Source organism: Mus caroli, assembly GCF_900094665.2.
Source record: "Mus caroli chromosome X unlocalized genomic scaffold, CAROLI_EIJ_v1.1 GL456233.1, whole genome shotgun sequence".
In the NCBI taxonomy this organism is placed as follows: domain Eukaryota; kingdom Metazoa; phylum Chordata; class Mammalia; order Rodentia; family Muridae; genus Mus; species Mus caroli.
The window spans coordinates 257312-269448 of NW_018388438.1; the positions used below are offsets into that span (position 1 = coordinate 257312).

The window sequence follows — 12137 nt, forward strand, 5'->3', positions numbered from 1 at the left end:
TCCTGAGTCTCAGTGATCAGAGTACTCTCTGCAGGCCACTTCTCCTCTCACAGGGAAGGAGCACAGATTTCTGGAGCTCAGATCTCCTTCCTGGCTGAAGATGAAGGCCCGAAATGGCGCCTGTCCCAGAAGCTATGTTCTGTATGAGCTTTTAATAGAGCTAGATAGAGAGATAACAATAATTTATTTTGTGAAAGCAACAAAAATTTGATAAAATGCCTAAACATATGCCTTACATATCTCCTATAGTACACAAACATAATACAGGTAGAACATTAATGCACATAAAATAAATAAATAAGTAAATCTAAAATAGAATATATGTATATATATATATATGTGTGTGTGTGTGTATATATATATACACATACATATATATATTACATATTACAGTAATACAAGAAGCCAAAATACAAAGTACAAAGTTTAGAATCGAAGATATAATTCTGTTGTTGTTTATAGTTGTCATCCCGTATATAGAAAATCCTAAGAAATCTCCAAAATAGTTACTGAAACAAAAGTGATTTTAACAAGGTCAAAATACAAAAATCTATTCTCTTTTATGTATGCTAGCAACTACACAGTCAAATTCCTAAATTTTCTCATAGTATCATCAAAAACTATTTAGAAAATAATTTAGTAAAATTTGTGAGTGCTCCGAAGTCTAAGATGGAAGAGGTATATCTGGTGATGGTCTTCTTGTTCTGTCATCACAAGGCAGACGATATTATATAATGAAAAACAAATGAGAGAAATGGAAAGGGGGCAAAATTTACCATTTTGTAAGTAATCCACTTGTATTGGTTACTTTTCTCACTGTGACAAAATATCTGACAAAACAACTTTTATAAGGAAAGATTTATTTTGGCTAATACTTTAAGGTGATATATCCTATCATGATAGTGAAGGCCTGGCAACAAAAACAGCTACTGCTTTGCTGACAGGAGTAAGCAAGCAGACAGAAATGAATTCTGCTGTCCATCAGGCTTTCTCTTTCTTTCCCTTTTGTTCACTCTGGTTATTCAGCCCAAGTTTAGCATGAGTACTTTTCCTCAATTAAATCTTTCTAGAAATGTCCTCATAAGCATGTCTAAATGTATGTCTCCTAGGATATATATAATATATATTATATACAATATATATGTATATGTATATATATTTTAAACACAAATATATTAATATCTATAGGGTAAAATAAGAATGAATGGATTTACAACTGGTTAAAAGATTTTATATTGTGGGATATATTTGAGTAAATATTGAGCATTAGACTATGAATTAGGATTTTTTTTGAAGAGACAGAAAATATTTAACTCCTCAGAGATCACATATTAACTTCATCCGTATTTCTTGTGTATGTTTTCAATATTATATATATATATATATATATATATATATATATATTCCATTCTTTATTTATGGGACTCATCATACATAGCACCTCTTTACAGGAAGGTAAAAAATGAGAAACAGTGAAGGAAATAAATGTAAGTCACAATTATATCAGTAGAGGCCCTTCATTCTTCTCTTTGCTCTCACCCACAAAAGCTTAATAAATTTAACTTTAGTCACTAGCTGCATAGCCTTTTATGTCAGAATGTTCCCAAGAAATCACTAAATTCTTTTGAGTCTCCATATCAGCATTAAATTCAGTCCATATTATCAAACAAACATGTAAATATGCACATATGCATACACACAAGTCCACTCAAAATTAGCCTTTTGTATTTAGTAACTTTATTACACATTTGTCAAATCACTAAATAGGTTCACATGAAGAGCCATATAGACTTCTCTTGGTTACATAATGTGACAACTATTCTTGGTTATGAACTTGACTATACCTGGAATGGAGTACAGTCCAGAAATGGAGGGCACACCCGTGAGAGATACTCTTTTTGATTTGAAATAGGTGAATCCACTTCTACTCTGGACATTTGAGAAAGGAAGATACACCTCCAATCTAGATCTGGAGGTCAGAAGACACTCCTTTAATCTGGGCCACACCTTCTACTGGAAACCTATATGAAGACAAGAAAGAAGGAATAAGACAGATAGAAAGATGATAGATAGATATTCATTTCATAATTTCTGTGACTCTATAGATCCCTGACTGATACACATGGCTTTCTCCCTCTCTTCCTATACAACAAACTAATTCATAACTTTTTAAACACATTTTTTATCTGGTTTGTCTAATTGAGATCATTAAACCTGTTATTTTTCAATACTTATAACTATTATTTTTAGTTGTAGCATTATTCCTATGGCCTAATGTGTTATATTGTTACTCTACTCTCTCTTGTCTTCTAGGATGTGGTACCATAAGTTGTTGCACCAACAAAGCAGGCTCCAGAATTTGATGAAGAGAGGAAACATAGCTCAAGGTCTTCATCTGTCCAACTTTAAAAGTTTATTTTCATTATCCATCCATTGGTGCCATACAACTTCCAAGTCTGTGAACTGTACTTGGCACCAACATGAAGATCATTTGGGTAAGAGATGTGTGAGGAAATATTATTTTTTAATTGTGGTAAGAATAGATGACAAAAATATACCCTATCAACCATTTAAATATACAACCCAGGAGCATTAATTATGTTCATTTTTCTGTACAACAAAAAATTTTGTGTAGTCATCATGTTTTCAGTAGAGTTGGAATGGTATCTGGAGATTTATCTCCAAGACTATTGTAGAAATCGCAAGAATGACAAAACCCCAGGCAACATTAAAATCCCAACATAGGGATAACTCTACAGTGCTCCAGCCAAATTCTTTATCCAGCATCATCCAAAAAAAGAAAGCCTCAATAATCCACAGGAAAGTGTTTAAAGCATATAGACCCCTTAGAAAGTATTACAAGGTATAGGGTAGACATAGCTTTACCTCTTGTATTGATTTCTAAGGCTCCTGGAGGAATCTCAAAGTGTAGATTCTGAGTGCTTATGAGAAAACTCCAAGAATACAAGATAACCTCATTTTCTTTAAAAACACACAGTTTGTTCTTGGAATTTGCTTTCTTGCCCCTCCTAGGTATAGTGAATAAGGAATGAGTTTGCTACAGCCTTTGTTATTCTTATGCCTCTATGGAAAAACATGTTTGCCACATGCAGCATGTCCTTGTAATTATATACTTTACTCTGGTGACTCTTCTTAATGCTCTCTTAGTTGCCAGCACTTCTTGGCTTGTTTCATTGTTTTCTTGTGTCACTTCTATCCTGGCTTCCATCCTCACTTATCCCTCTATACTGTGTTGAAGTAAGCCTCTCCATATAGAGATGGCAATCATAACTTTTTAAGCTTAATTATATGTGCAATGACTGTAGATTCTCCAGTGATATATTGATTCTGTCTTACCAAGTTTCTTTCACCAATATTTCATAGGTTTGAATACACAGATGCTACATTGTTGTTTAAATTTATTCCTATTTTGAGAGGTAATATAAAAGGAAAACTTTTCTTAATTTTTTTGCAGTTAATTTTTAAAAGTATTTTTAAATTACTTTTTTGCTTATTCACTTTACATCCCACTTGCTGCCCCCTTCAGTCACCCCCTCCCACAATCCTTTCCCTCTTATCCCCCTTCTCCTTTGAGCAGGGGGCCCCCTAGGTATCCCTTCACCCTGGCACTTCAAGTCTCTGCAAGGCTAGGTACTTCCTCTCTCACTTAGGCCAGACAAGGCAGCCCAGCAAAAAGAACATATCCCACATACAGGCAAGAGCTTTTGGGATGGATAACCCCAGCTCCAGTTGTTCAGAATCCACATGATGACCAAGCTGCACATCCACTACATATATGCAGAGAAGCCTAGGTCCAGCCTGTGTATGTTCTTTAGGTAGTGGTTCAGACTCTGAGAGCCCCAAGGAACCAGGTAATTGACTCTGTTGGTCTTCTTATGGAGTTCCTATCCTCCCCTGGGCTTGCAATTCTGCCTTCTATTCTTCCATAGGAGTCGCCAAGCTCTATCCACTGTTTGGCTATGGATATTTACATCTGTCTGAGTCAGCTGCTGGGTGGAGCCTCTCACAAGACAGCCATGCTAGACTCCTGTCTGCAAACATAAGAGAGTATCATTCATAGTGTCAGAGATTGGTGCTTGCTCATGGGATGGGTCTCAAGTTGAGCTGATTATTGGTTGGCTATTCGCTCAGTCTGCTCCATCCCCACAGCCTTCATTTCTTGTAGACAGGATATAATTGGAGTTGAAAGTTTTGTGGGTGGGTTGGTGTCCATTTCACTTGACTGAGATTCTTACCTGTTACAGGAGGTGGCCTCTTCATGTTCCATATCTCCAATGCTGTGAGTCACAGCTGAGGATACCCCCATTGATTATTGGGTTCCTCCCTTATCCCAGTTCTCTCTCTTATCTAGGAGATACCCCCCCACACACACACCTCCCCAACCCATCAGTTGAAGATCTCCATTTATTCTCATGGTCATCTAGCCATCCCTCCTATCTCTCCCAACACCTGATCCTGAATCCCACCCCCATTCCCCTCTCGCTCCCCCAGCTCCCTCCCCCCATCTGCCTCTCATGACTATTTTATTCCCTTCTAAGTGAGATTCAGGCATCATGACTTGGGCTTACTTTCTTTGTTTAGCTTCTTTAGGTCTGTGGGGGTATAGCATGGGTGTCCTGTTTTATGGCTAATATCCACTCATAAGTCAGTACATACCATGCATGTCCTCTTGGGAATGGGTTACCTCACATAGGATGATATTCTCACATTCCATACATTTACCTGTAAAATTCATGATGTCTTTTTTTATAGCTGAATATTATTCCATTGTGTAAATGAACCACATTTTATTTATCCATTCTTCAGTTGAGGGACATCAAGGTTGTTTCCAGTTTCTGGCTATTATCAATAAAGCTACTGTTAACATAGTTGAGTAAGTGTCCTTGTGGTATGGTGGAACATCTTTTGGGTATATGCCCAGGAGTGGTATAGCTAGGTCTTGAGATAGAACTATTTTAAGTTTTCTGAGAAAATCACCAAATTGATTTCCAAATTGGTTGTACAAGTTTGCACTCCCACGAGCAATGAAGGAGTGTTCCCCTTGCACCATATCCTCACCAGCATGTCCTATCTCTTGAGTTTTTGATCTTAACCATTCTGATGTGTGTAAGATGGAATGTCAGGGTTGTTTTGAGTTGCATTTTCCTGATGACTAAGGACTTTGAACATTTCTTTAAGTGCTTCTCGGCCATTTGAAACTCCTCTCTTTGGAATTCTCTGTTTAGCTCTGTACCCCATTTTTAAAATTGGGTTATTTAGGTTGTTGGGGTCTAACTTCTTGAGTTATTTATTAATTTTGGATATTAGTCCTTTGTCAGATGTAGGGTTGGTAAAGATCCTTTCCCAATCTGTAGACTGTTATTTTGTCCTATTGACAGTGTTCTTTGGCTTATAGAAGCTTTTCAGTTTTATGAGGTCCCAATTGTTGATTGTAGCGCCTGAGCCATTGGTGTTCTGTTCAGGAAATTGTCTCCTGTACCAATGCATTCGAGGGTATCTCTTACTTTCTCTTCTATGAGACTTAGTGTATCCAGTTTTATATTGAGGTCCTTGATCCAGTTGGACCAGAGTTTTATGCAGAGTGATGAAGATGGATCTATTTTTATTCTTCTACATGTAGATATCTAGTTAGACCAGCACCATTTGTAGAAGATGCTTTCTTTCTTTCTTTTTTTTTTTTCATTGAATAATTTTGCTTCTTTAAGTGTCTGTACGAATGTGGGCTTATTTTTGGGTATCAATTTCTTCCATCATATCTTCTATGCCTGAGATTCTCTCTTTCATCTCCTTTATTCTGATGGTGATGTTTGTATCTGTTGTTCCTGTTTTCTTCCCTAGGTTATCCATCTCTAGGATTCCTTCAGTCTGTGTTTTCTTTATTGCTTCTATTTCCACTTTTAGGTCTTGCACAGTTTTATTTATTTCCTTCACCTGTTCAATTTTATTTTCCTATATGCCTTTAGGGAATTTATTTCCTCTTTAAAGCCCTCTACTATCTTTATAATATTGGTTTTAAGGTCATTTCTTATTATTTAGTTGTGTTAGGATGGCCAGGATTTATTGTAGTAGGCTCTGGAAGCTGTGCTCTGGAAGGTATTATATTGCCCTGGCTTTTGTTGATAGTGTTGATTTGAGGGCCTTTAGCCATCTGAATGGTTTTGATCTCTGGATGTTCTTGTTGAAGTTGGTATTGGAAGGGAGGTTAACCTTGATGGTTCTTGTGTGGCACTCCTCTGCTAGGTATCCTTGGGCTGTATGATTCCAGATCTGCATGTCTGGAGCCACAGGTTCAATGATGGTGGGCAGAGAGGTGGTAGGAGAATGGATGTCCACCTGGGCTAGCAGGCTGCTCAGAGAAGCTTTGGGTGCCCATAGGATTCAGCATGCAGGAAAGATGGGTGGAGGAGGAGTAGCTTACCTGTATGGTTCAGACTCAACAGGTCTTATGAAGGTGGGAGAGTGGGTGGGAGAATGGTGGTCCCCCTGGGACAGCAGGCTATTCAGGGCATCATGGCTTCCTCCAGAGGAGTCAGCAAGCAGGGAAGATAGCACAGTTAATTTTCTTGATATTAGTAATTTGTTTCTTTCCCTTTTATCTTGAACATGGCTAAAGTTTTAACAATTCTCTTTATTTTTTTTTAAAGGAAATCATTTTTGGGTCCATTCATTTTTCTTGTCCCCCATTTCCAATTTATTTTGGTGTATTTTTTTAAATATTTATTTATGTATTTAGGTATTTTCCTCATTTACATTTCCAATGCTATCCCAAAAGTCCCCCATACCCTCCCCCCCCCACTCCCCTACCCACCCACTCCCACTCTTTGGCCCTGGCGTTCCCCTGTACTGGGGCATATAAAGTTTGCAAGTCCAATGGGCCTCTCTTTCCAGTGATGGCCGACTAGGCCATCTTTTGATACATATGCAGCTAGAGTCAAGAGCTCTGGGGTACTGGTTAGTTCATAATGTTGTTCCACCTAGAGGTTTGCAGATCCCTTTAGCTCCTTGGGTACTTTCTCTAGCTCCTCCAGTTGAGGGGGGGAGTGTATTGGGGACTTTTTGGATAGCATTGGAAATGTAAATGAGGAAAATACCTAATAAAAAATTAATTCTAAAAATAAATAAATAAATAAATAAATAAATAAATAAATAAATAAATAACAGAAGTGATGAGACTGCATAAAGCAGAGGGCTTCCACATTAGTCTGGAGAAAGAAAACACAGAAGTATGCCATACATTGAACCCAGCAGCTTCCCCTACCCTTTAAGGAAAGGTTGAGTTCTTCTGCTATCTTTTTTTACTTATTCCTTATAAGTTCAAGCTAATTGCAGTGGGTTTTTGTACTTCTTGACTGAAAGCATTATTTTTATTGTTGTTTTAAAGTTTTTTATCATTTAGTTTTTAGTACATTATAATTAAAATAGAATTGCATCACTTCTCCCTTTCCCCTTTGTCCCTCCAGGCACTCAGAGGTGTTCTCCCTCCTATGCCTTTTTCAGCCCTTATTCTTAAATTGATGACTTCTTTTTCTTTGATTATTGCTACTATGTACGTGTGTGTGTGTGTGTGTGTGTGTGTGTGTGTGTGTGTACAATCATACAAATACTACCCTGAAAAATAAAACCCTCTCTGTTCAGATCGATAGCCCATTATTTTTACTTAGGATCTTTGTTTTCTTGACTTCTTCAGTTCCTTCCATATTCTGAATATTAATCCTCTATCAGATATATAGCTTGTGAAAATTCTAACTCATTCTGTGGTATTCCCCTTTGATTAATTATTTCTCTGGTGTACAGAATTATTTTAGTTTTATGAGGTCCCACTTGTCAATTGTTGGCCTTAATTCCTGGACAGGTGGAGTCTTCTTCAGAAAGTCCTTCCCACACCTGTATCATATAGGTCCTGCCTATATTTTCTTCTAGCAGTTTCAGTGTTTCAAGTTTCATACTGGGATCTTTAATCTACTTGGAATTAGCTTTTGTGCAGAGTTATAGATATGGGTCTAATGTCATTCTTCTACAGTGGACAGTTTTTCTAGCACCATTTTGTTGAAGATACTGTTTTTTCTGCAGTGTATTTTTTGCCTCTTTTTCAAATAGCAGATGGCTATAGTTACATATGTTGGAGTCTTCTGTTTTTTTCCATTGGTCTATATGTCATGCATATGTGTATCATGTGGCAAGAGGGGGCATCTGAGATCTGGGATGGTAATCCCTCTAGCATTGTTCTTTTTGCTCAGGAATGCTTTAATGAACTGGAATCTTTTGTGGTTCCACACGAATTTTAGGATTTTTTTCTATAAGGAGAGTTGTGGGATTTTTATTGAAATTGTATGTAATCTATAAATTGATTTTAGTAGAATAGTCATTTTCATAATGAGACTATCAATTCATGAACATTGGCAGTCTTTCCATTTTCTAGTTTCTTCTATACCTTCTTTCTATAGAGATTTAAATTTTTCTTTGTATATGATTTAACCTACCAGAAGGTAACTTTTTTTCCTTTTTTCCCAATTTTTAATTACTTTTATCTTTTTTACAGTCCAGTCATTACCTCCCCTCCCAGTCCATCCTCTCACAGTTCCTCGTCCCATTCCTCCTCCCCCCACCCACTCACTGTCTCTAAGAGGATTTCCCTGCCCCACAACCTGACACCATGCCAGGCATCCCCAATCCCTGGGGCTTCAAGTGTCTAGAGGGTTAGGCTTGGTTTCTCTCACTGAGGCCAAAACAGGTATTCCTCTGCTGTATATGTGTTGAGGGCCTCATATCAGCTGGTGTATGCTTCCTGGTTGGTGGCTCAGTGTCTGAACAATCTTGGGGGTCCAGGATAGTTGAAACTGCTGGTCTTCCTATGGAGTCACCCTCAGCTTCTTCCAGCCTTTCCCTAATTTAACCACAAGGGTCCCAGACTTCAGTTGGGTTGGTTGGACGTAAATATGTACATCTGTCTCAGTCAGCTGCTAGTCAGGCCTCTCAGAGGATAGCCATGCTAGCTAGGCTCTTATCTGTAAGCACCCCATAGCATCAGTAATAGGACAGGCCTTGGAGATTCTCCTTGAGATGTATCCCAAGTTGTGCTGGTCACTGAACCTCCTTTCCCTCAAGCTCGTCTCCATTTTTTGTCCCTGGAGTTCTTTTAGACAGGACCAATTCTGGGTCAGAGTTTTAGACTGTGTGATGGCAACCCCATACCTCCACTTGATGGCCTGTTTTCCACTGGAGGTGGTCTCTACAAGTTCCCTCTCTCCACTGATAGGCATTTCATCTAAGGTCCCTCCTTTTGAGTCCTGAGGGTCTCTCACCTCCCAGGTCTCAGAGACATTCTAGAGGGTAGCCCCACCTCCTAACTCTCTGAGGTTGCATATTTCCATTCATTCTGCTGGCCCTGGGGGCTTCTCTCCAGCACCCCCCCCCAACCTGATCATATTCTTCTTCCCCCCCACTCCACCTTGCCTTTCAAACCCACATTTCTTCCTCCTTCTGCCTCCCATGACTGCTTTCTTCTCCCTCCCAAGTGGGATTGAAATATCCTCACTTGGGCTCTGGAACTTGTTAACCTTGAATTCTATGGATTGTATCCTAGGTATTCTGTACTTTGGGCTAATATCCACTAATTAGTGAGTGTATACCATGCATATCCTTTTGGGTCTGAGTTCTCTCACTCAGGATGACATTTTCTAGTTCCATCCCTTTGTCTGAAAAACTCAAGATGTCCTTGTTCCTAATAACTGAGTAGTATTCCATTGTGTAAATGAACCACATTTTCTGTATCCATTCTTCCTTTGGGGACATCTGGGTTGTTTCCAGCTTCTGACTATCACTGATAAAGCTGCTACGAACATAGTGGATCATGTGCCCCTGTGGTATGGTGAGGTATCTTCTGAGTATATGCCCAAGAGTGGTATAACTGGGTCTTCAGGTAGATCAATTTCTAATTGTCTGAGGAACTTCCAGATTGGTTTCCAGAGTGGTTGTACCACTTTTCAATCCCACCAACAACGGAGGAGTGCTCCTCTTTCTTCACATCCTCTCCAACATGTGCTGTCACCTGAGTTTTTGGTTTTAGCCATTCTTATTGGTGTAAGATGGAATCTCAGGGTCATTTTGATTTGTATTTCCCTGATCACTAAGGACTTTGAATATTTCTTTAAGTGCTTCTCAGCCATTTGTGTTTCCTCTGTTGTAAATTCTCTGCTTAGCGCTGTACCACATTTTTTGATAGGGCTATTTGGTTCTCTGGGGTCTAACTTCTTAAGTTCTTTGTATATTTTGAATATCAGACCTCTATCAGATGTGACATTAATGAAGTTTTTTTTCCCAATCTGTAGGTTGCCTATTTGTACTGTTGGTGGTGTCCTTTGCCTTACAGGAGCTTTTCAGATTCATAAGGTCCCATTTATCATGTCTTAATCTTAGAGCCTGAGCCACTGGAGTTCTGTTTAGGAAATCCACCCCTGAAACATTTTGCCATTGAGTTCCAGGCTCTTTCCCATGCTCTCTTCTATTAGATTCACTGTATCCTTAATTCATTTTTACTTGAGCTTTGTGCAAGGTGACAAATATGGATCTATATTCATTTTTCTACATACTGACTCCAAGTTAGACCAGCACTATTTAGTGTAGATGCTTTCTTTTCTGCATTGTATATTTTTTGGCTTCTTTGTCAAAGATCAAGTGTTTAGAAGTGTGTGGTTTTATTTCTGGGTCTTCAATTCTATTCCACTGATCAACCTATCTGTCTCTTCACCAGTACCATGCAGTTTTTATCACTATTGCCTGAAGTCAGGGATGTTGATTCCCCCAGAAGTTATTATATTGTTAAGAATTGTTTTTGCTATCCAGAGTTATTTGTTTTTCCATATGAAATTGAGAATTGTTCTTTCCATGTCTTTGAAGAGTTGTGTTAGGATTTTGATGGGGATTGTGTTAAATCTGTAGATTGCTTTTAGTAGGATCGCCATTTTTACTATGCTAATCCTACCAATCCATGAGCATGGAAAATCTTTCCAGCTTCTTAGATCTTCTTAGATTTCTTATTTCAGAGACTTAAAGTTTTTGTCATACAGATTTTTTACTTGTTTGGTTAGAGTCACAGCAATATATTTTATATTATTTGTGACTATTGTAAAGGGTGTTGTATTAGTTAGGGTTCTCTAGAGTCACAGAACTTATGGATAGTCTCTATATAGTAAAGGAATTTATTGATGACTTACAGTCTTCAGTCCAATTCCCAACAATGATTCAGTAGTAGCTGTGAATGGAAGTCCAACGATCTAGCAGTTACTCAGTCCCACACAGCAAGCAGGCGAGGGAGCAAGAGCAAGACTCCCTTCTTCCAATGTCCTTATATTGTCTCCAGAAGAAGGTGTAGTCCAGATTAAAGGTGTGTTCCACCACACCTTTAATCCCAGATGACTTTGAACTCGGAGATCTAATCTTCTGGAATCCATAGCCACTATGCCTCAACATCGCCATACCAAGATCCAGATCAGAAACTTCTATCTCCCAGCCTCCAGATAAGGGTCACTGGTGAGCCTTCCAATTCTGGATTGTAGTTCATTCCAAATATAGTCAAATTGACAACCAGGAATAGACACTACAGGTGCCATTTCACTAATTTCTTTCTCTTCCTACTTATCATTTGTATAAAGGAAGTCTATTGATTTCTTTGAGTTAATTTTTTTTCCAAATTTTTATTAGATATTTTCTTTATTTACATTTCAAATGCTATCCCGAAAGTTCCCTATACCCTCCCCTGCCCTGCTCCCCTAACCACCCACTCCCACTTCTTGGCCCTGGCATTCCCCTGTACTGGGGCATATAAAGTTTGAAAGACCAAAGGGCCTCTCTTTCCAATGATGGTCAACTAGGCCATCTTCTGATACATATGCAGCTAGAGACAAGAGCTCTGGGGGGTACTGGTTAGTTCATATTGTTGTTCCACCTATAGGGTTGCAGACCCCTTTAGCTCCTTGGGTACTTTCTGTAGTTCCTCCATTGGGGGCCCTGTGCTCCAGCCAATAGATGACAGTGAGCATCCACTTCTGTATTTGCCAGGCACGGGCATAGCCTCACATGAGACAGCTATATCAGGGTCCTTTCAGCAAAATCTTGCT

At 38.7% G+C, this 12137-nt stretch overlaps 1 protein-coding gene across 1 annotated transcript in view; it reads left to right on the forward strand.

Annotated features, from left to right (window-relative positions):
• Tmlhe (trimethyllysine hydroxylase, epsilon) overlaps positions 1-12137 on the forward strand; it is a 118350-nt gene that overhangs the window by 50479 nt on the left and 55734 nt on the right. Inside the window, exon 2 of the mRNA XM_021154170.1 lies at positions 2314-2495. Within this exon, the coding sequence (XP_021009829.1) occupies positions 2315-2495 (181 nt within the window). The 5' untranslated portion in view covers position 2314. The remainder of the gene's footprint in view (positions 1-2313; positions 2496-12137) is intronic.